This window comes from Oryzias melastigma, linkage group LG17 (assembly GCF_002922805.2).
Source record: "Oryzias melastigma strain HK-1 linkage group LG17, ASM292280v2, whole genome shotgun sequence".
Lineage (NCBI taxonomy): Eukaryota > Metazoa > Chordata > Actinopteri > Beloniformes > Adrianichthyidae > Oryzias > Oryzias melastigma.
The window spans coordinates 16,900,711-16,924,370 of NC_050528.1; the positions used below are offsets into that span (position 1 = coordinate 16,900,711).

The 23,660-nt window shown below is 40.2% G+C and overlaps 1 protein-coding gene across 2 annotated transcripts in view; it reads right to left on the minus strand.

The window, feature by feature from the left end:
- The window catches only part of gng12a (guanine nucleotide binding protein (G protein), gamma 12a), a 27,396-nt gene extending 3,890 nt beyond the window's left edge, over nt 1-23,506 (minus strand). The window contains exon 1 of one of the 2 annotated variants that reach the window (XM_024268928.2): nt 4,172-4,379. In XM_024268928.2, the coding sequence (XP_024124696.1) occupies nt 4,172-4,209 (38 nt within the window). In that variant the 5' untranslated portion in view covers nt 4,210-4,379. Of the gene's footprint in view, nt 1-4,171; nt 4,380-23,176 lie in introns of those variants that run through there. The other variant, XM_024268929.2, reaches the window with a different exon arrangement.
- Between the last annotated feature and the right edge of the window lie 154 nt (nt 23,507-23,660).

The following is a 23,660-nucleotide window of genomic DNA, read 5'->3' on the forward strand; positions in this document are numbered from 1 at the left end:
AAACTCCAAAATAGCCTAAAAAAAAAAGTAACTTTTTAACATAATTCTGAATAGTAAAAAAGCAGGAATATTATTCCAGAATAAATCAACTTAAACCTTAAATAACTTTCAATATTTTATTCTCCATAAAAATATGTTTTGTCAAAATTATACAAGTTAGAAATAATATAACATCAGGCCATTAATAACAGGTAAATAAAATGATCTGGAGGGCCGGATCCGGCCCCCGGGCCTTGACTTTGACACATGTGCCGTAATACACATCAATGGTAAACCCAGAGAAGTAGATAAACAATCCCAATGATGAGCGATCCCACAAATCAAAGAGTTAGACAGAATCTGGAGAAGGAGGGAAAGGTCACGCCTTCATCACCTAAAAATAACCTCTGCAGCTAAAGTGGGTCACCTCTGTGCAGCCCTCTGATAAGGGGGGGGGGTGATGTGCAGACTGGAGTAGAGGACATTCTGTACACATGTACATGAAGACCATCCCTCTACAACAGCCAAGACCACCAACTGCACAGAGCTCTGCCTATACGCACACACACATGCAGATCTATGAGCATGCACACAGAAAAGCACACGTGAAGGCATATGCACAAACGCACACACACGTGCACTTCATTAACACAGAGTTCAAAGTGCTGAGATCAGCAGCATCATGAGTCAGTGCCATTAACACCGTCGCTCACACACGTGTGTGTTCTGATGAACACAAAAGGCTGTTAGCAGACGCGGCTTCTGTCGGCTGCAGCCTGTGTGGTCCCTCAGAAATATCTGCTGCTCCTCTAATAAAGAATGGCTGCTGGAAATCAGGCCTCTGAGGGATAAATATTATCAGCTGCTCTTCCATGTCACTGGGGGGTGGGACGCATGAAAGAGAGTACACTTCAAGTCTGAACTCACAGAGGACAGACTTTTACAACCACATTTATAGTAGAAAGCTCAAAAAACTAATTTTCCAATGAGCCTTTAATTGTGTTTGGAAAAACTTCAGAAACGTTTCTAACTGTTCAGTCTGTTTCACAGACTCTCCTGGTTCACCATACATTACAGTTGAGATAAAGATGTTTAATTTCTGACAACTTTGACTTGGGTTGCACGATGGTGCAGTGGTTGGCGCTCTTGCCTCACAGCAAGAAGATCTCCGGTTCAAGTCCCTGGAGGGGGACCTGAAACAGAACCACTAATGGAGAGCCTTTCTGTGTGGAGTTTGCATGTTCTCCTCGTGCATGTGTGGGTTTTCTATAAGGACTGACCTCTTCCTCCCACCGTCCAAAATAGTGCAATGTGGAAAATTTTTTATATCAGGATATAAATTATATTACATCACAATAACGATATATATTACAATATAAAACAATACATTTTCACTTATTAAAAAAAGCTCTCGCTAGTTTTACTTTGAAAACAGGAAGCTTCACTGACACTTTATTTTGAAGATTTGTTTACTTCTGGTGGGAGTAGCCCCGCTCATTCGGCTTCGTTCATGATTTAAAATCCAACATAATTCATTATTTCAGAGGAATCACTATTTTCACTACATGATAATTTACTAACTACTAAATTTATAAAGATCATGTATCAGCGAGTTGGATGTTACGAAAATATTCATACATTAATTTTCAGGAGCAGATCGCGAGATATACAACATTACCTGTGATGATGCTAGTGTGAATGCTGTAAGCTGAATTTGACCGCTGAAGATGATAGTGCTGATAGCTGAAGATGCTGAAATTGATAGCTGAAAACGCTGAAGCTGATAGCCAGCTAAAATATTAGCTAAATGTCAAATTAGCCTAAAAAACTAAAAAAAAAAACGTAGCCAAAACAGCTCGCATGTAGCTGCAATATTAGCCTAAAATTTCAAAATAGTCTAAAAGAAAATCATATTGAATGCCAAAATACCAATTTTTTAAAACTTTCAAACTGTGACTTTTAACATAATTGTGAATAATATAAAGCAGGAATATTATTCCAGAATAAATCAACTTAGACCTTAAATAACCTCAATATTTACTCTACATAAAAATATATTTCATCAAAATTATACAAGTAAGAAATAAGCTCAAGATAACATCGGACCATTAATAACAATAAAATAAACTGATCTGGAGGGCCGGATAGAATTACACAGAGGGCCAGAGTTTGGCCCTCTGTGTAATTGAGTTCGACACTCCTGCTCTCAATTGTCTTTGGGGTGGGGGGGGTTCTGACTGAAGCCCTGCAACAGACTGACGACCTGTCCAGGTGTATCCGACCTTCATCCATCAATAGCCGGGTTAGGCTCCAGCACCTCTGTGACCCAGAAATAGACAAACGGCCAAGAAGATGAATGAAATTTGACTTTATACCACGTTTCATCTCAATTTTCTGAATCCCTTTTGGGGTCACAGGGTTGCTGGATCCAGCATGCAGCCCAACTTTCACCTCTTTATTGTTCTCTTCCTGCAGAGTCGGGGTCACAACCATGAGGCTGCTGAAGTTGATGCTCGCACACAGACACGTGCTGCTCCTCTGGTCCCTAAACACTCCTGAGCGCTCCTCCTGCTTAAGCAGGATAGCTAAACGTAGTCTTTTCATGGACCGCTGACACCCAGCACTTTTCTAGCAGAGACACAACTTCCTGAGGTGTGACTTTGAGCAGAGGGACAGCTCTGCTGTTTTACTGTCAACATTGACCTCACATCGCTATCACGACCACATCATCAGGCCTGCTGCTGGGTAAAGTGCTCAGAAGCAAATCCAAGCCTCAGGTTTCCTTCTTCAGACTTGTTTTCTAACATGGAACACGCCTGCAGAGCTGCAGGTATGTTCTCAGAGATAAGCATGGCACGGAGGACCCCTCCCTCTTTACTGCGACCACTGCAGATGGGAAGAGCAATTTCCTAACCAGAGTTGATGGTTCAATTCCAACAACAGTCCTCACTCAAACCTGCCCACATGTGTTAGAGAGTCTGGGTATAAATGCAAATCATTCAAAGCAGATTACCTCAGCAGAAACAAAGAAGAAAGCTGATATTCCTCTGCAACAAACACTTCCAGACTATGCTGCAGGGCACTGGAAACATGCTAAAACCATGAGCTCCAAACAACACAAGTCTGGTCTTCTGCAGCAGCATGAGCAGGTTCTGTCTGCTGCAGACGGGGAATTCTGATGCTAAAAGGATCCAGGACACAAGCACTGAAGGTTCACCGACTGCAACCTGGTGGAAAATGCCACAGCTTTAGTGAACATGAGCTTGTCTGCAGCAAGAATAAGACAAAACAAACCACCAGACGTATCGGGTTCAAACTAAGAAGACGTGACCCACATTCGTGACAAGTCAAACATGTGCAGCCCATGAAATCACACGTATCCACACAAATGGCAGAGACAGCTTTCTGTTTACGCCCTGCAGTTAGGAATTAGTGCTGACACAAACGATTATTTCAACAGTCGACTAATCGCTGATTATTTTTCAGATTAGTCGATTAATCGGGTCATACGCAAACTAGATGTAAAGCACAAATCTTAACCATCATTAGCTTTAAGCTAACTAAAAACTAAATATATAGCATTACCTGCGATAATGCTTGTGTGAATTCTGTAAGCTGAATGTGATTACTGAAGATGCTAGAGATGATAGCTGAAAATGCTAAAACTGAGAGCTAGCTAAAAAAATGCTGAAGCTGAAAGTTTGCTAAAATATTAGCTAATCTCCAAATTAGCCAAAAGAAATACTGGAAAAATGTCTAATTTTTGCCCAAAAAAATGCTAGCCCAATGCTAAATATTAGCTAAACTTCAAGCTATTATTAAAAAACTGGAAAATGACTAATTTAGCCAATATTTTAGCATATTGCTCAAATGGTAGCCTAACTACAAATTAGGCTAAATAAATGCGACAAAAAGCCAAAATTAGCCAAAACAGCTAGCATTGTTAAAAATAAAATCTAAACTCCAAAATACCCTAAAAACTCAGTAGTTGCTGAACATTTTAAAGTCTGAATGGTGTTTCACAAGTTTCAAAGTGCACAAAGTTTTTGAAGGATTAGAACAATTTCTCATTCATTTCCTTAATTGCATATTTTGCTCAATATTTGTGTGATTGAGTTTTTATATGTGCTGAAAAACATACAGAAAGGAGCAGGAGAATCATGAGAGAGACCAGAAATACAGATGTAAACACCTTTCAGAGACAGTCTTTAGCATCAGGATGTGGAGCATCCCTGACGGGAGTGTGTTCTAAAGATATCCCACAGCTCTGTCCCTGCTGGATCCTCAAATCCTGGTTTCAGATGAAGAGTTCTATGGTATGAGCTGATCCAGCTCTCTGTCATTTCCACAGCAGGGCTCACCAGCCTCTAGTCCCATAGTGACAGGCCATCATCAGGAGTAAAACAGCCCAAAACAAACAGAGGCCTGTGGCAGATAAAGGCGTTCAGACGTCAATGCAGACGTAAATCAGCTGAGGAGACGGCGGGCTCGGCCTCAGCTGCAGCGCCTCACTGGGGTGGATGCAGCCCTGCAGGAAAGGTGAACTGCAGAGAGGAGTGACGGGCTTACAGCTGAAGGAGGAGGTCATGCAGGAGCTGCTGCACTTGAGACCGACGAACGGCGTGAGAGCTCCATACAACTCCATAAAACTCCCAGCTATTGTCAGCCCCTCAGTGAAAGAGACCATTCATGATGAAGGCAGAGATTTCACACAATAGATGTCCATTTCTGCTCCAACACGGCCCAGCCTTCATGGAACAATAAACAAACGCGCGTAGTCTTTCCAGTCTCCACCCCGAGCTCCTCTGACTGCATCTGTGTTAGCAGTGAAGGTGGAGTAAAGAGGGCCTGCCATGCTTTTTAGGGAGGGGAAACACATCAGAAAATAACTGCGGTTGATTTACAGAGGTGATGGCATAAATGGGATGAATGTGTGTGATGGAGCTTGTGTGCCAAAGTCCAGCTGTTTTATGGTATTCAGGCGTCCACACAGAAAGTAAATATGCTCACTATTGAATCGTGAACTCAGCAGGATCACTGCGACTTCACTGTCACCAACATGACAGCAGGATCGTCACGGACTCAGCACATGCTTATCAAACAAATGCAGACGGGACAGGGGCCTGTCAAACAGGAAGGAGGGATCAACAGAAGAAACAGTTCAGGAGGATCAGGTCAGACCAGAGCACAGATTCTTCAAAAGACCAACGAGAATCTATGTGCATGTGACCACAGAGAGGGAGAATCCTCACTGAGGCTTCAGCCTCAAAAACAAAAGATCCTCCTGAAAACTATTAGAAAACTAAGAACAATATAATGTATTATAGTGTGAATGCTTAGTAAACACTCACACTGTAGTGATTCTCCTGCTCCTCTCTGTATGTTTTACGGCTTGTAAAACCTTAATCAGACTTTCAGAGATTTTTGAAATCTGGATATGAAAACGTTCAGCTCGTTCATGGTATTCATAAACTTCATAGTTTTTGAAATATTAAGCAAAATATACCCTGTTTTTTAAGCTAATTTGGTATTTAGCTTCTATTTTAGCAGCAGGCTAACGTTTTGGACTAATTTAGTTTACTGAGGAATTTTAGGCTGTTTTGGAGTTTGGCTAATACTGTAGCAACAATATAGCTTTCTTTTTTTTGTTATTTTGGCCTTACTAAAGTTTTTGATGCTAATTTGAATTTGGCTAATATTTTAGCAACATGCTAACGTTTTTAAGTAAATTGTTATCTACTGAGGTTTGTATAGGCTAATTTAGAGTTTAGCTTCTATTTTAGCAACAGGCTAGCTTTTTTGGCTAATTTGGAATCGAGGTTTATTGGGCTAATTAGGAGTTCAGCTCATATTTAAGCAACACACGAAATGTGTTTCCAAAATTGGCATGTATTAGGGATTTTTTAACAATTTTACTACAATTTCTTTTTAGAAATTTAGATCGACTTCAGCGCTGTTTCATAGTTCTTTTACAAAATTTCCAGTCTTTTAGCAAATTTAACATTTTGCAATAGCTTTTGCATTTTCAGTAATTTGTGTCACCATTTTCAGAAAAAGCCTTAACATCTTCAGTGACTACTTTCAGCAAAAGCATTCACACTAGCATTATTGCAGGTGATACCACCTTTCTAGTTAAAGTAGAGATTCTATAGACCATGTAATGCTGACCAAAAAGCGTGGAAATCCCTTTTTCCATACACATTTCTGCAGAAGTGCCTGTCTACAATTTTTTAAGAGCTTCATATGCTCATAGTACCAAAACGCCACCAGTTCAGCCGTTCATCAACCCCTATGATCTGTCCCAAAAATGCACTACCATGACAGTGCTGACAGGCCAACGTTTCTGTGGTGGAGTGGGAGATTTTTGAGATTCTGTCTCTGGTTCGACCAGCTGAGGACAGCAGTGCGCTCAAAGAGCTTTTCAGGAAAACATGATAACCGAGCTGTTCAAACGTACTGCAGCTCTGGTGACCCCGGGCCCCCGCCCAGCTACACATGTGGAACAGACTGTGCTGGAGGAGGAGAACACTAAGGTGAGGTTAGAAAACTGGTCTGGCTGTGCACACTTCGGCTTTGATCAGCCACATTTTACAAAGCATGCTAGTATTTGTTGAAATGTAGTCTTTTTTTAAGTGCAGCTCTTTGTTCACTATAGTGTGAATGCTGTGGAGCATTCACACTATAGTGATCCATTTTTCTTTCGTACGTTTTTTTGTCCGTCTGTAGCTCTTCAGCCCCTTCACCTATTCAGCTCATTCAGCTATCAAAATATTCAGCTCTTTTAGGAGCTGGGTGCTCAGAAGTTTCAACATCATAACTCTTCAACCTTTTAAACTATTCAACCAACTATTACTTTTTTTTAAAATCCATTGAAAATGGTTTACGGATCTTCAAATTCCCATTTTTCACCTAAAAACTTTCAGCTCTACAAAACAAAAAAGGTCAGGAACACCTTCAACAGAAACCAATCAACTTTCAAACTATTCAGTGAACTATTTTCATTTTTAAAACTCCTTATGGTTTTTAAAATATCAAAGTTCCTATTCGACATGTCATCTTTGAGCCAGTTTTTAGTTATAAATGTAAGTGAATGTAATCTGAGCGTCGGTTTGAACTAGTCACTAGAGTGAGGAAGAGTGTGAGGAAAACACTTCAAGGTATTTCAATTTGCTTAAACTCTGCTACTGTGTCCCTCACAGAAGAAGGTTTTACATTCAAACGTAGACATTTTTCCTGGCTTTCAGACGATACAACTTTGAAAATCCTGAGCCATGTAGTTTTCCTGCAGCAGCCCCAAATATCAGCAAAACCAGACAATTTCTCCAATTAGATCCAATTAACTCTTGTCAGAAATTTTTTTGAGGATGTTCATTTTTTACTTGCGAGTACTTCTATATACCTAGGCAAAATAAATAAATAAATAAAAAAAATCACAGTAAACGTAGTCCAACATCTCTGGATTCTGATGGAATTTTTACTTTTACTCTGAGGAAAACGATTAAGAGCTTTTGTTCGAGCTAAGTGAAGGCTATACTTTTCAACGAGAAAACCGACCGCAGATCTGCGTCTCCCTCCGTGTGCTCGTTGCCATAACAACCATGGAGTACTCCATCCCATCTCTAATAGTTTAGCTTTAAGCTAGTTGTTTTAGATAAATTAGGCTTCTTTAAGTTTCTTAGGCTATTTTGGAGTTTAGATAGTATTTTAGCCACATGCTAGCTGTTTTGGCTAATTAAAGCTTTTTTCGGTTTTTAGGCTATTTTAGAGTTTATTCAATATTTCAGCTACATGATAACTGTTTTGGAAAAATTAGTCTTTTTCAATTTTTTTTTTGGTAATTTCAAATTTAGCTAATATTTCAGCTTTAAGCTAGCTGTTTTTGGAGTAAATTAGACATTTTTTCAGTTTTTTAGGCTAATTTGGCATTCAGCTAATATTTCAGCTTACTAGTAGCTTCAGCGTTTTTAGCTATCAATTTCAGCATCTTCAGCTATCAGCACTAGCATCTTCAGCGGTCAAATTCAGCTTACAGCATTCACACTAGCATTATCCCAAGGATATTCTATATATCTAGTTATCTTTAGGATGCACCTGCCGATTCAATCAAGAAGAAACTTGGTTTGGTTTGAATAAAAATAACTTTTGCCAGAGAAAGGAGTAACTTCATGCTGTATGAGTTAGAACTGGTCTCATTCTTGCTAATACTTAAACAAATATTAGTAAAAAAATAAGCCAATGAAAATGTAGCAGAGCATAGATGAACCTGTGAGCCCTGCTTCAGTTTATCTGTCCAAAACTGTTAAATTTCTGTGGGGTTCAGCTACTTTTTCACATGAGGGATCAGCCAAAACATCTGCAAACAGACAAGGACAGACCTCCACCACTAAAAACAAGGATCTGACTCCTAAGCAGCAGACAACATGATGGAATGTTTGGCATGCGAGTCGTGACAAAGAGTCAGCTGGTTTTTATCTGAAGCTCGGCCAGCATTTTCTTCAGAACCCAGTGATTCACATCATCTACACAGATGACAGGGACTTTTCTGAACAAGTATGCAGAAAACCAGAACAACATAATACAAGACATAATAATACAAGTGCAGAGGGAAACCTACGAGAAGCATGACCAGAAGAGAAGCCATGGCTGCAGTCCATAGTGATTAAGGGAATAGAAACTTTGCTTGAGAAGACAGAAGGTTATTGTGTGTAACAGAACACAACAAATTGGGGCTGAAAGCAGGAGAAGTTTCTGGTTGGGCCTTTTGCAGGTGCAGAAGCTCATCTCCATCCAGCACACACCGGTCTTTGTTTGGTGAGCCTGCCAACTTCTCCAGACTCTCAGAGAGGGCTTACAGAGGGGGCGTGGCCTCTGCCCCAGCTTCACTCCATGCAGATTCCTCAACATTGTTCATCAATGATTCATGTTTATGAGTGTTTAAGGTGAGCTGCAGGCTCGCCCCGTCAGCTCACAGCATCAATGATAACATGCAGATATGTGGGAATTGTCGCCGTTTTACAGCTCAGTCATTTCCACGACTTCTCTGCTGCACCTGCCTAACAGGAAGCAGCTTTATGCCGGCTGGACTCTCACCCCTCTCAGGATATGCCCATATTAGGAGATCTGTATTATGAAATACAATGGATGTCATAGGAGGTGATATAAAGGGAAGAAATATGTCTTCCTGTGTGTGGGAGTATTTATAAAACAATCAAACAAGTTCAGCCTGACAGAACTGCTTTAACTTGTTCTACCACCTCAAATAGAAAAGATACCATCCCTGAAATCAAACACTGCTGCAGCGACTGGCTCACAACTCTGCTATTCTGTATCAATCAAGAGAGGAACGCATTCAGAACAAACCCAAAACAGTCAGAATTATTGCAGAGCGATTCGGGAACAGTTTTATCTTGTCCGTAAATATTCAAGTCGGTGATGTGATCCTCTGGAGTTCACCTACAGCCTAAGGAGCTGTCAGGACCAAACCAAAGCCATTCACCTGACAGGAGCTTCAGAAGCTGCAACGTTCTGTCAGGACCCGACATGTACCGATGTACACCAGACTGTTCGGCTCTTATGCTTACAGGACCACAGGGAAGCTGTGCATTCACACGCAAACATCAGCCAGACAACACCGCCATGTGGCAGAAAGACAGTACTGCACTACTACAACTCCCAGAGGGAAAACTGCTGGCTCTCCATTCTATAGTCCAAACCTCACAGACATGATTGATCCAGAAATCTGCTGTGGTTCATCAACACCTTCTTCATCCAACAGATGTGACAAACATGAGCCTCCTGTTTGTCCACCAGAGGATGTTTGTCAAAACACTGGCAGCAGGTCTGGAGTAGAGCTGCCACAAACCTTTATATTAATAGTCCACTAGTAATTACCGATAATTTTTTCAATTAGTCGACTAATCCGGTAAGATGCAAAGTGGATGTAAAACACATCTTAACCATCATTAGCTTTAAACTAACTAAAAATAAAGACAATTAAGATTATAGTTTATTAAACTTTTAATGAAATGTGGAGCCTCCGTCCTTCATTAGTTTCTAAAACGAGATTAAACTAGAAAAGTTGCATTACCTGTGTTAATATTATTGTGAATAATTTTTGCTGAAAGTAGTTGCTGAAGATACAGAAGCTTTTTGCTGAAAATGGTGAAGCTATTTACTTTAATTTCTGAGGGGATTTGCTGAAAATTCAAAAGCTATTTGCAAAATCTTGAAGGGAAATTTCGTTAAAGAATTATGAAAAAGGGCTGAAGTTTACCTAAATTTCAGAAAAAAAATTGTAGTAAAATCACTTAAAAATCCCTAATACATGTCAATTTTGCAAAAATATTTAGCGTGTTCCTTAAATAGAAGCTGAACTCCAAATTAGCCCAAAATTCCTCAGTAAACTGAATTAGTCAAAAACGTTAGCCTGTTGATAAAATAGAAGCTAAACTCTAAATAAGCCTAAAAAACCCCAGTAGACAACAAATTAGCCAAAAACGTTAGCATGTTAATCAAATATATAAACTCCATTTTTTTTAACTACTATAAAGATGAAAACATAGCCCATGAATATATTTAAAGTCTTTTTGCTAATCTCTTTAATATTTTGAAATTTGAAGACGTTCTCATTCATTTGCTATGTGGCATATAATGTTCAATATTTCAAAAACTAAGTTTATAAATACCAAACATTCGAGCAGTAATGTCCTGAACGAGCCGAACATTTTGATACCAAGATGCTGAAAGTGTGAAAAACGTACGGAAAGGAGCAGGAGAATCACTATAGTGTGAATGATTACCAAACATTCACACAATTAAATGAGTTCAGGATCTGAAACAAGAAACTATTTTTCTCTAGAGATAAAGTTTTGTCTCACTGACTCAAATATTTAAAAAAGTAATTTTTTTGGTAATAAACACTCACAACTTTGTTCAACTTTACTACACTCTGACTCCATAGAATATAAAGTAACGACTAATTGACTATGAAATTAGTCGTTGACTATTTTAATAGTCGATTAGTTGACTAACTAACACACCTAGTCTGGACTAACACCCAGTCAAACAAACAGCAGAGATCTTCTTTTGCCTGCACACAGACCTAACAGGTTGAAGACCCACCCCACAGTTTGGGGGATTAGAAAAGACCACAAATAGAGTTGTCCCTCAGCAGTGCTTTGTAAATACACAAATGTCTGCCGGACCACCACCTCCCATTTACACGCTGCTTTGGTTGGCCTTTGTCCATAACTAGAGGTGAAGCTCACAGGAGGAGGCATGACTCTCCCGTCTGTTCCCAGGATTATGTGGAGGAGGAAGTAAAAACTGAATGAGCTGAGGAAGATCCCGGTGGGTCAGGACAGCATCATGAGTGTGTTTAGCCGTTTGATTGTCCACACGTCTGCAGAGCTTCACAACATCCATCAACTGCTGGGAATATCTAACAAGTGCTGGGGGTGGAGTTGAACACTTTTCAGGCTTTAGACTTTAGAGAATCTTTTATGTCAGTACCTATGGCAGCGGTTTCCAACCTGTTTGGCTCCACAGATCTGCGTGACAGACGTGATGGATACATAAATAAGACAATCATAAAGCTGCTATTCTCTAAATATGATAATAAGAGGGAATTGTGTACGTCACCTCATTGTAACATTAGGATGCTCTCTACACAATGAACATCCTAACACAGTGGTGTCCAAAGTCAGGCCTCGAGGGCTGGTGTCCCACATGTCTTTGAACCAACCTGCCATTAGTGCTGCCACGATTAGTCAACTAATCATCGACTAATCGACTATTAAAATAATCAACGACTGATTTAATAGTTGATTAGTCGTTACTTTGTATTATATGGAGTCAGAGTGTAGTAAAGTTGAACAAAGTTGTGAACATTCAGCACTAAAAATGTACTTTTTATATTTGAGTCAGTGGGACTAAAAGTTTGTCTTTAGTTAAAAATAGTTCCTTGTTCCAGATGACGACCTCATTAGAGAGATAAGGAATACACTTTCCATCAAACTCATTTTGACAGGTGACCTTTGACCCAATATGCCCTTTAAAAATAGAATTGTTAAGTCACCTTGAGGGGCGAGGTGTTAGTTTGATAGAAAGTATATTCTTATCTCTCTCTAATTTGATTTAATCTTGTTTTAATACCACGAACTAATGAAGAACAGAGGCTGCACGATTCATAAAAGTTTAATAAACTATCATCTTCATTGTCTTTATTTTTAGTTAGTTTAAAGCTAATGGTGGTTAAGATGTGTGATTTACATCCAGTTTGCAGATGACCTGATTAGTCGACTAATCAGAAAAAATAACCAGTAATTAGTTGAATATTGATATAATGGTTTGTGGTAGTCCTACCTGCCATTGAAGCTTCTTATTGGCCAAACACACCTGATCCAGGTAATCAGCAGCAAGTAAGGCGGGATTTCTCGAAAACCAGCAGGAGGCCGGCCCTCGAGGCCTGACTTTGGACACACCTGTCCGAAGACGATTGTTACCTTTGATATTCAGCTTACCAGTAATGTGTCTTTCCTGCTGAAGACGTTGATTTGGTGCGTAGGTCATGTGACCGAGGCAAGCATGTATGGACACATCCAAAATAGAGACACAGACAGATGTGGAGGAGAGAATCCACAAGTTTCCCAAAATCAGGCATCCTTCAGAATCAGATCTCAAGTAAAACTGAAATCCTGTTAATTTTGTTTTCTGTCTGCAGTCTGATACCAAGTGACCCACAGAGCAGAGTCAGTCCAGAAAGACTCGACTTGAGGGACTGGTGCGGTCAGCGCCCGCTGCATGTTTGATTCTGGTGATGCTGCAGTGACCCTCGCAAATACAAAGATATTAAAACTGTGTGCTCTGAGAGCATTCTGTTCTTTTAGTGAAGAATACAAAAGCTATTGTAACTTTTGGAATGATATCCAAGCCTAATCCTCACTCTTAAAATATTGATGGCAGATTGAGAGTAAAGCAGCTCCTTCACTGGTCAGGATTTTCTATCTGTTCAGCTGCCGGGAGGAAGACGATCAGCCCCTTTCTACATGAATAAACTCCAGTGCTTAACCATCTCTCTGACACCAACACTGATGTCTGCCTCATGCAGAGTTCCCAGAGAACACTGCCAGTGTGAGTGAGGGACAGCTTAAAATCTGACCCCACAGCAGACTCTACCAGGAACTTCAGCCTCAGAGTTTGCACTCCAAACACGGTTATCTTATCGGTTTCTCGCTCTGCATCCAATCAGAGGTGAGCTCTGTTCTGAGTGGCTGCAGAGAAACTTTCATCCTTCCGTTTACTTCAAGGAGCTTTGAGAATCCATTCATTTTTCTTAACCACTTGTTTTGGGTTCATGGGCCTGCCGGAGCCTAACCCTTATGGACAAAGGCGGGATCCCCCGGGACAGGTCGCCAGTCTGTGGCGGGGCCTCAATCACACACCCATACACTCTCATTCACTCCTAGAGAGAATTTAGAGTCATCAATAAACCTCCACAATTAAACTCCACACAGAAAGGTCCTCCATTGGTGGTTCTGTTTCAGGTCCCCCATGCATCCGGGACTTGAACCGGGGTCTTGTTGTTGTGAGGCAAGAGTGCCAACCACTGCACCGTTTTGAGAATCATTATTTTCAAATCAATTAGACCAAAGTCATCAACTATTCATAGTTAATAGACTTTAAGGGGCCATTCCATGAAAATTATGCTTTTTGAGGTTTTAAGTGTATTCTACTGTTCATTCCTCATAATAAAGAACCCCAAAGGGGCATTTTGATCTGTTCACACTAGGGGTGTAAAGGATCAGAAACCACAGTTCGGTACACGCGTGTACTGCAGACAATGTCCATGCTCGCATAAGTGAAATCAATTGTCCGTTCACATCAAATGCAATTCAAGTCAACTTCATATAAATCATCTTTGTTCTAATAAGCGCTAAAGTAGCTGCTTGACGGTTATCAAAAAGTCTTAACTCGAAGTTCCCGCTGCGTGTGGGAGGAGCTTCCAGCAAAAACTTTTCTCAATTTCATCATGGAGGAAACTGATGGTGAAACATCAGGTTTATTTCATTTTAAGAGCTGAATAAAAGCATCGGTACACGTCTCTGATATGGGTTCAGAGAATCTTCCAGTTAGGATCCGCCATAGCAGCAGCTGTCCCTCACAGGGGAAAGCTCTGGCTCCATAACATGGATGACAGTACGGCAAGCCAAAGAGGTCATAAATCTCCAGGAAAAGCGCCATCTTTTACAGATAACCATCCATCCATCTTCTTCCGCTTCACAGATAACAATTATTTCAAACGTTTAAATGTTCCCAGAGTTAGTTTCAATAAAACAATTAATACCAGAAAACAATTTAAAGTTTAGTTTAACTGATTTATGTATGATTTAATTTGGATATCAGCATTTTGAGGAGTACTCCAGATGGAATTCCAAACTATTTTTGAGCATTCTTTTCTCTCAGTTTTTGTAGATTTAGTCTAAAACATGTAAATAAAATCAGAAACTACGTTTTAGGATTTTGTTTATTTTCAAAGTTTAAAGATGTATTTTTTTAATAAATAGACCTCAATGAGCTAACATTACTTAATATTTGTTTTGAAGTTTTTCCAAAAATAAATTTTAGGGTTTTATTATGTTTTTTGGAGTTGTTTTATTTTTACTGATCCGAAAAGATGATCCAAATCGTGACCCTAAAATCATGACGAAATGAAATCCGAACGGTCTCTACCGGCTCTAGGATGACGTCATGAAATGGACGGCAGCCTCAGGAATCGAGTCGTTTTACTTCCAGGTAGGATAAAACTCACAAAAATAACTAATATTTCATAAATAATGTGTTTTTTATGTTCCAGAGGTAAAATAGATCATACATCTGGATATAGTTTACACTGAAAGGTTTAAGAAACTCATGGTATGGCCCCTTTAAGAAAAAGGTCTGTATGTATACAGTCAGAGTAGATGAATCACCTTCTGTTCCAAACATCATAACTGAAAAAGAAAAGTGCTCTAAAATAGGCAAGAAAGAAACTTTAAAAGGCTGAACCCGAGTCAACTTGTTTGCTCAAGTCCACCATCCATTCATATTAGAAGATACAGTTTCACATCAAACCGTCTCTGTCTGCATGTTTCCCGACGAAGCATGTTAGCACAGGCCCAGAGCACCTCTGTGGGCCCAAACAGCCTCCCCAGGCGGTCAGGAGGTCGCTCTACTGCTCTGGGATCAGCTTATCCATCATATACCGCTGAAGGTGTGAGGCAACCATCTCCACAAACAGAACTGGAACAAAAACCAGGATGTGTTTTCTTTCTGTGTCCCGCTACAATCCCTCAAACCAAACAGAAGAAACAGGTAATGCCATCAGTGTCATCCACTTCCTGTCCCAAACGGGTTAAACATCAGTTTGATTAAAGCAGCACACTTTACTGGACTCCACAATAAGATTTTCAGCAGCCCAGCAGCTCAATACAACATTAAAGGAAGTCCGTCAGGTAAAAGAACTGATTGAACTTTTTCATTTCCTCCAGCTCCCTTAAACCAGAGAAAAATGTCAACAGTTTTAAATAAAGAATTATAGAAATCTATTTAGAAAATATGTTTTTTTTAAACTACAATCATGTGTGACTTCTAAAATAAAGGAGAGCTGGAGCAAAGCTGGATTTCATAAAGAAGGTAAATTCACGTCCATCACAGAGCTGCTCCAAGGCTGGAATTCAGAGAGCGCAGGCCTTGTGACTCACAATGCTAAGAACTATCACGCACACACACTAAGACCACACCACTAGCCCACTCCTCTATCAGCCTCTTCTGGAACAACTGCAGCGCTCTGAGTCCTTCCAAAACGACAAGCTCACACATCTACAGGAACTTTGACATTTTATCTAAACGTTTGCCAAAGATCCTGTCAGGGTTTAGCACAGCGGAGTCAAACTCAATCACACAGGGGTCCAAAATCCAAAACACACCTGAGGTCGAGGGATAAACATTTATCGAACACTCTAAAACTACACCTTTAAAACTTTAAACCATAAGTTTTTAACACTATCATGAACTAGATGTATAGCATTATCTGCAATAATGCTAGTCTAAATGCTGTTAGTTGAATTTCAGAGTATTACTTTATTCAAATCATGTTGATTCTGATGCATCCACTGTCAGATAAATAGATCCATGAACGTCTTTGTTGTCCGCGTCTGAGCTGGAATTTGGATCTAAACTGTTTGGCTGGAAAGCTCTGATGTTGATCACCCTATATATATATATATATATATATATATATATATATTGTTAATGCTTTGGGTTGTGAGCAGCTGTAAGCTAAAAAGGAGAGAGCGTAAAAGACAGCATGCTGGGATATCAACGTCTGGTTCCCTCCATGCAAACAGCCCTGCCCACAGCACCAGAGGTCCTGCCGCTCTGCAGAAAATAAGTCTAAAAAAACAAAACACAGGGTTTTTGATTTTTGCTGAAAAAGTGCATAATCATGATTAAAAGATCACTGGGAACACGTTTACAACAGAAAAAGTTGGAATGGGAATTTAAAGCCATGGCACTGGTGCCTGGACTGAAAGCAGGATAGTGGTGCTGTGAAAGCCAGCCAAGACCATTGACAGTATATGAGTACTGGACTGAGCTTTCTTTCCCCCCGGTGTTCCAAACAGGAAGTACCTGCTGGCTCCAAGAATCCAAAGGCCCATAGACTTCTATAGAGAAACAGATGGCTAATACTTGGGGTGTATTCAGACTGGACACGTTTGGTTAGCTTAAAGTGAACAAGAGGTCGTTTCCACTGATAATCCACAACTAATTTCCAGTCTAAATACACCAGTGGACCTTGATCCAGGTCCAGGTTTCTCAGTCTCCATGCTCAGAGCTATGGCTGCCACGATTATTTGACTAATCGACTATTAAAATAGTCGACGACTAATTTAATAGTCGATTAGTCGTTACGTTATATTATATAGAGTCAGAGTGTGGTAAAGTTGAACAAAGTTGTGAGCGTTCAGCCCCCAAAAATGTACTTTTTTAAATATTTGAGTCAGTGAGACAAAAATTTATCTCTAGAGAAAAATATTTCCTTGTTTCAGATGTTAAACTGATAAGAGAGATAAGGAATATTCTCTCCATCAAACTCATTTTGACAGGTGACCTTTGACTCCATATACCCTTTATATATAAAAATGATATTAAACTAGACAGTACAGGTGTTCTAAATTGGTCAGTGAAATATAAGGTTTGAATAAGTGAACCATTCTTACAAGGACTGCAAAGGGCAGGACTTCCCCGATTTCTGCCTCTCGTTGCTTTGCCACACCCTCGTAGTTCCTGGCCAAAGACTGGTTTTGTTTACAAGCTTTAGTTTGAAACCAACATTTCCTGTAGACTGCAGTCTGAAAACAGACCGAATCCAAGCTTCAGGACTCGATCCAGAGCAGACTCTGTCTGGACCATGGGACACTTCCAGTCTGAATTCCCCCTCAGTCTTTCTGTTGTCAGAATGATCTGATGCATTATTTCTAACGTCTTTTTGCTAATCCTAATTTTTTTTCTGATATTTTTTCTTCAACGCAAATTATTTAAGTTATAAACTGACCAATCAGATGCCTCAGTAAAAACATGTAGTGCCCACTTTATTTACAGATTCTCCTGAGCCCGCTTTCAGTGGAAGGGGAGTGGCCTTCCAACAAGCTCATTCCTGATTGACCCTTTTCACGTGACGTCACACATCGCTGGTCATATACAGAGTTGATTCTGGTTTATATGGCTTAGAATGGTAAAGCTGACACCTAAACACTGTTTAATCCAATGTTATGCAAATAATAAAAGGTAACCTAACCAATTGTAACAGAAATGTGTACAATATTTATTTTAAAAATGTCCTAGCTGGTTGTATTCGTTTTCCTCTCTTAGATCACAAATCAGAGTACAAATGTCAGTAATCCTGTCTGCAGTCAGAACACAGAAGCTCAGCTGCTTCTCCAAATTCCTATGGAACATAATAAACGATAATTTCTTTCTGACAACCTGGTTAAAGTTAGAAAAAGGTTACATGTACTTCACTGAATGCTGCTTGTTTGATTATGAAGGCAATTGGGATTTTATTTTTTAAATTTGCACTAATGCTAACGCTAGCATTAGCTTTGGCTATGAGACGAGGAGCTGCAGAAGATCCATTCTCATCGGTTAAAAGTTGTCTAAATTTACGTTCTCACATAATCTTTGTAAACAGAACAAAAGTCAGACAAATTCAGCGTGTCTGACATTAAAGTCAAACTTATTACTGTTGTAATGTTTTCTACTGTTAGCTCAGCCGTGGTTCTAACATCACTCCTCTTTGTTTTTGTTCATAACTGTGTCTGATCTGTGGGAAAATAAAGGTAAAAAAGGATCAAATTTATTGAAAACGGTTGCAAAAAAATAAAGTGACTATTTCCACGTAATGTTATAAAATACTTTCAGCCAGAGACTTTTATTTTATTTTTTTTTACTTGGCCGCTCTTATTTTGAAAGCTGAAACTTTGTGGCTCGATAGCTGCTCTGAACATTTTTTACTGAATAAAATTATTCCTGTTCTTACAATTATCCCCTAAAATATCAAAGTAACAAGTAAACCAGTATACTTATTCTGGGAAGAGATTATAATCCGTGCAGACATGCAGAGATGTGCGTCGTTGCTGCAGGTATTAAATGTGGCCAACATGAATTTCTATCAGCTTTTGTGCCGATCGCACTTAAAATACGTGAAAATAACATCAAGCAAAATAGAACCTATTAAAATATTATCTGCTCAAATGAAAGGTCGATATTTTCTATAAAATATCCAATATTGGAGGATTATTCAAATTTGCATTTAGATTTGTGAATGATCTAAGGCATGAAATTAAAATACAGTTCAGCAGGACATTTATAAAATAAATATTGTACATTTTTCTGTTAAAATTGGTAATGTTACCTTTTATTATTTATGTAAAATTGTGTTAAACAGCGTTCAGCTGTCAGCTTTGTCGTTCTAAACCAGAACACTTGAAGTCAATGTTCGCATTTTTGGCCCCGTCGCCATTTTGTCTGACGTCACCATGAAAAGGGTCTATTGGCGACAGGAGTTGCCATAGAAACGTGTCTTAGACCGACTTGGACCAATCACTGTTGATTGGCTCAAACATGGAAACGTGGTGGAGAAACGTGGAGAAATGGCGACTTAATTGACTCTATTTTGCTGGAGCCAGAGGTAAGCCGTTTTCTATGGGTGTAGTCACACTCGCTCAGTCCAGTTCTCTCATACAGTCAATGGCCATGAGTGCCAGTAAAAGGACACAGCGCCCCCTGCTGGACCGGTGCTCGTGTAAACTGTGACTGGGCACTAACCATGCAGAGTTAGGGTGGATCCAGGGACAGAGCCATCCCTGTGGTGCTTTAGCACAACCCGAGACATTCAGCATCAGTGTCCTTCTGAGGAAAAAACAGGAAACCTAGGGTGTTTGTTAGCAGAAAAGAATCTAAGAAACTGTTGACGATTATCTCTTGCATCAACCCATTTTAGAATGATTCTTGTAACCCACATGTGTCAAACTCAAGGCGCGTATAAGTTTGACAAGATAGATGTTATGGAGAGTAAAATGTTGACAGTTATTTGAGGTTTATGTTGATTTATTCTGGAATAATATTACTACCTTTTTATTATTTATAATTATGTTAAAAAGTTATGGTTTTTAACTTTTAAAGAATTGGAATTCTGCTAGCTTTTTGGACTATTTTGGCATTTTTGGAGTTTTGGAGTTTAGCTAATATTTACAAGCGAGCTGTTTTGGCTAATTTAGGCTTCTTTCAGTTTTTGGGCTGTTTTGAAGTTTAGCTAATATTTCAGCTACATTCTAGCTGTTTTGGCTAATCTAAGTTTTTTAGGCTAATTTGGCATTTAGCTAATATTTTAGCTGTGTATCAGCTTCAGCGTTTTCAGGTATCAGCTCTATCATCTTCAGTGGACAAATTCAGCTTACATCATTCACACTACCCTTATCACAGGAAATGTTATATATCTAGTTCATCATTATGTTAAAAAGTTATGGTTTTAAAAATGTAGTTTTATTGTGTTCAATAAATGTTTATCCTGTTCTACCCTGGACCTAAGGTGTGTTTGGATTTTGGCCCCTTGTGCGATTGAGGTTGACACCCCTGATGTAACCCTTGTGCTATTCTAGATATTTTTTCATTAAAAGTGGGGTCATCTGGACCCCATAAGAGAGCAGGAGGGTTAAAAACAGATATTTACAGACGTTAAAAGTATATTACCTCAGTAAGAACATTCTAAAAAGAAAATCTTGTAACCAGCTTTTATCAAATCTGAAGAACAAAATCCTCTCAATAGAAAATTAGGTCAACATTTTATGTTTTGAATGAAACTTGAGATTTCTGCTTTTAACAGGATTGAGCTGCGACAGAAACAGGCTTCAGCATCATTAAGAAGAGTACAGAATAGCAAATGCTCTCATGGAGACTTCTTTCACTTTGGCTGAAAGTGAGGGAAACATGTTGGAGAAACTTTGTGAATCACCCAGGTTATGAAGGAAGTAGTGAGAGCATTCAGAAAAGTCACCAGCGTGCCTTCACCAGGCTGAAGCGGCGAAGCAGAGGGGATTCCACAGAGCGAGCACTATGAGGAAACACATCCTGTGACGAGAAGCTCCAGTCTCCTCTGGTGTCTTCCTGTTGCATGTTTGAATCTGGCCCTCAGAGCTGTCCATCGAGTCGGGCAGCATTCTGTCAGGCAGACGCCTCCTGAGCGCTGCATGTGAGCGCTCCTCCTCACGCTGCGTCCAAACAAACCATGCTGCACGCAGGACCACAACTTTGTTCAGTGATTCTGACTGGACGCAGGGTTAACCCGAGGCGGCGCCTCACGCCGTTTCAGCCCTTCATCAGCTTCATTTATTCTGAATGGTAAATGGCAGATGCTGATATAGTGTTTTTCTACCTTTCTCTAAAGTCAAAAGCGCTTTATCCACTTCCATTCAGCCACACACACTCGGCTGCCACCACTGATCGATGACTAATTTAATTAGTCGTTACTTTATATTAGAATGTAGTAAAGTTGAACAAAGTTGTGAGTGTTCAGCACCAAAAAATAATTGCAATTTTTAAATATTTGAGTCAGTGTGAGCAAAACTTTATATTTAGTAAAAAATACTTGTTTCAGATGCTAAACTCATTAGATTTAATCTTGGCTTAATCCCAAAAACTAATGAAGGACAGAGACTGCACGACTCATTAAAAGTTTCATAAACTATCATCTTCATCGTCTGTATCGTGTGAATCTTTAGTAATCATTCACACTATAGCGATTCTCCTGCTCAATTCAGTTTTTATGTGCCGAAAAACATACAGAAAGCATGTTTTTCAGCACATAAAAACTCGATTTGTGTAATCTAGGTAGCAAAACGTTCAGCTTGTTCAAGACAGTACTGTTGGTACTTTGTGTATTTATAAACTTAATAGTTTTCTAAATATTGAGCAAAATATGCCCTAAAGGAAATGAATGAGAAATTGTTCTAATCCTTCAAAAACTTTGTACACTTAAAAACTTATGCAAACTTCCAGCTGGAGACAAACTTTAAACTGTTTGGCAACTACTGTGTTTTTAGGAAAATTTGGAGTTTAGCTATAATTTTTAACAAATTTGTTTAGGCTAATTTGGACATTTTTCAATTTTTTAGGCTAATTTGCATTTTAGCTAAAATTTTAGCAATATGCTAAAATATTGGCACAATTAGACATTTCATCTTTATTTTGGCAAATTTGCACTTTAGCTAATATTTTAGCTACATGCTAGGTGTTTTGGCAAAATTATACATTTTTCCCTGTTATTTTTTTAGAATGGTTTATAGTTTAGTTGTTAGCATTGTGCTGGCTGCTTTGGGCAAAATTGGACATTTTTTCCATTTTTTTAGGATAATTTGGAGTTTAGCTAATATTTAGGAATAAAGCTAGCTGTTTAGGGCAAAATTAGACATTTTTCTTTTTTTTTTTAAATTTGGACTTTAACTTATATTTTGGTATTATGCTAGTTGTTTTTGACAAAATTTGACATTTTTCCACTTTTGTGGCTAATTTGGGATTTACCTGTAGCTAATATTTTAGCAAGCTTCTGCTTCAGCATTTTTAGCTATCAGCTCTAGCATCTTCAGCAGCCACATTCAGCTTACAGCATTCACACTAGCATTATCGCAGGTAATGCTATATGATGGTTAAGATGTGTGCTTTACATCAACTTTGCGCATGGATTGATCAATCGACTAATTGGAAAAAAAAGAATGGGTGATTAGTCGACTATAAAAATAATCGTTAGTGGCAGCCCAAACACACACACACACATCACTCACTGATGGTGTAACCAGGAGCAATGTGGGATTCCCTGTCTTGCCCAAGCACACATCACCACATGGGCAGTAAGCTGGGAACTGAACTTGCGATTCCAATCAGAGGTCGACCGCTGTACCTCTGCATGAATGAGTTTCTGATAGTGTGAGAACATTTCTGCTGAGTCAAGCTGAAGCTCAGATTCTTGCTCATTTATCTCTGGGCTCTTATGACATCTGGGGCATTTCCTTCGCCCTCTGGGGTCTTTCACTCCCCCAGAGTGAAACACCCAAGCAGACCGCAGGATGGAGGCAGGAAATGTGTGTCTGTGGGCGTGGAATCAGGCTCTGATGGAGGTGCATGGAGTACTAATGAGTTGGCCTTATCAATGGCCAGTCTGTGTTCTGCCCCCTGGCAGGGCATCAGCAGGGCTGAACATCTCGGCCTCCACGCTGAAGACTCCAAACAGAAACCTCTGTCTGCTGCTCCAGCGACAATGCAGCTGCTGGTGTTGACGGCCAGCAGAGCTCTCCGTTCTGGAACAATCCACCAGCTCTTCACGAGTCCCTCAGAAGCAGCGGGAGGTGGAGCCTGCGGGGACAGAGCAGAGCAGGAGGCCCGTGCAGCGCTGGACGCCAGCTCCGGCCGTCACCTGCTCAACTCCACCTCCAAGACACAACGGGGAGCAGCTCCATCAACCAGCTGGGGGTGGCACGGGGGTCCTACGAGGCACTTGCTAAACGGGAGGGGGCGTCAGCTGGAGGAACCGCGGAGCTCACGGTGACCAACTGTTGCTGGGAGCCGTCACAGAACGCCGCTCGTGGTTAGCACACGGGAGCCTTACCTGGCGGGTGGACGACGCAGGCGGGTTTCCTTCAAGAGAAGCCAAGCTGACTATCCGTCCACAGACCGGGAGGGGACCTCTGCGGAGCGCCGCACCGACCGCGGAGAACCACCTGTGGGCACGGCTCCGACTGCAGCCTCGCGGCTGGTTGGTTTGTGAGTCTCGTTGCTGTTTGTTGTTCGCTAACGCGCCTCCTGCTCTCTCCGCGCTCCTTTTCCTCCTTCGGTTGGACGAGCACGGGCGAAATTCATCGGGAGGACAGGGGCGGACCCAACAGAAACCAACACGAGCTCAGCGCGCTGACGGAAAGGTGAGCGCGCGGCACTTCCGGAGATTTTCACAATAAACCTCCAAGCCGGAAGTACAACAGGAAAAACAGCATTTTTTTTTTGGACAAAATATTTCAACAGTACATGAAACTATTATTATTACTGAATATGAATGGCTTAGAACAGAGCAGTAAGCATAAAAAAGATTTCAAATT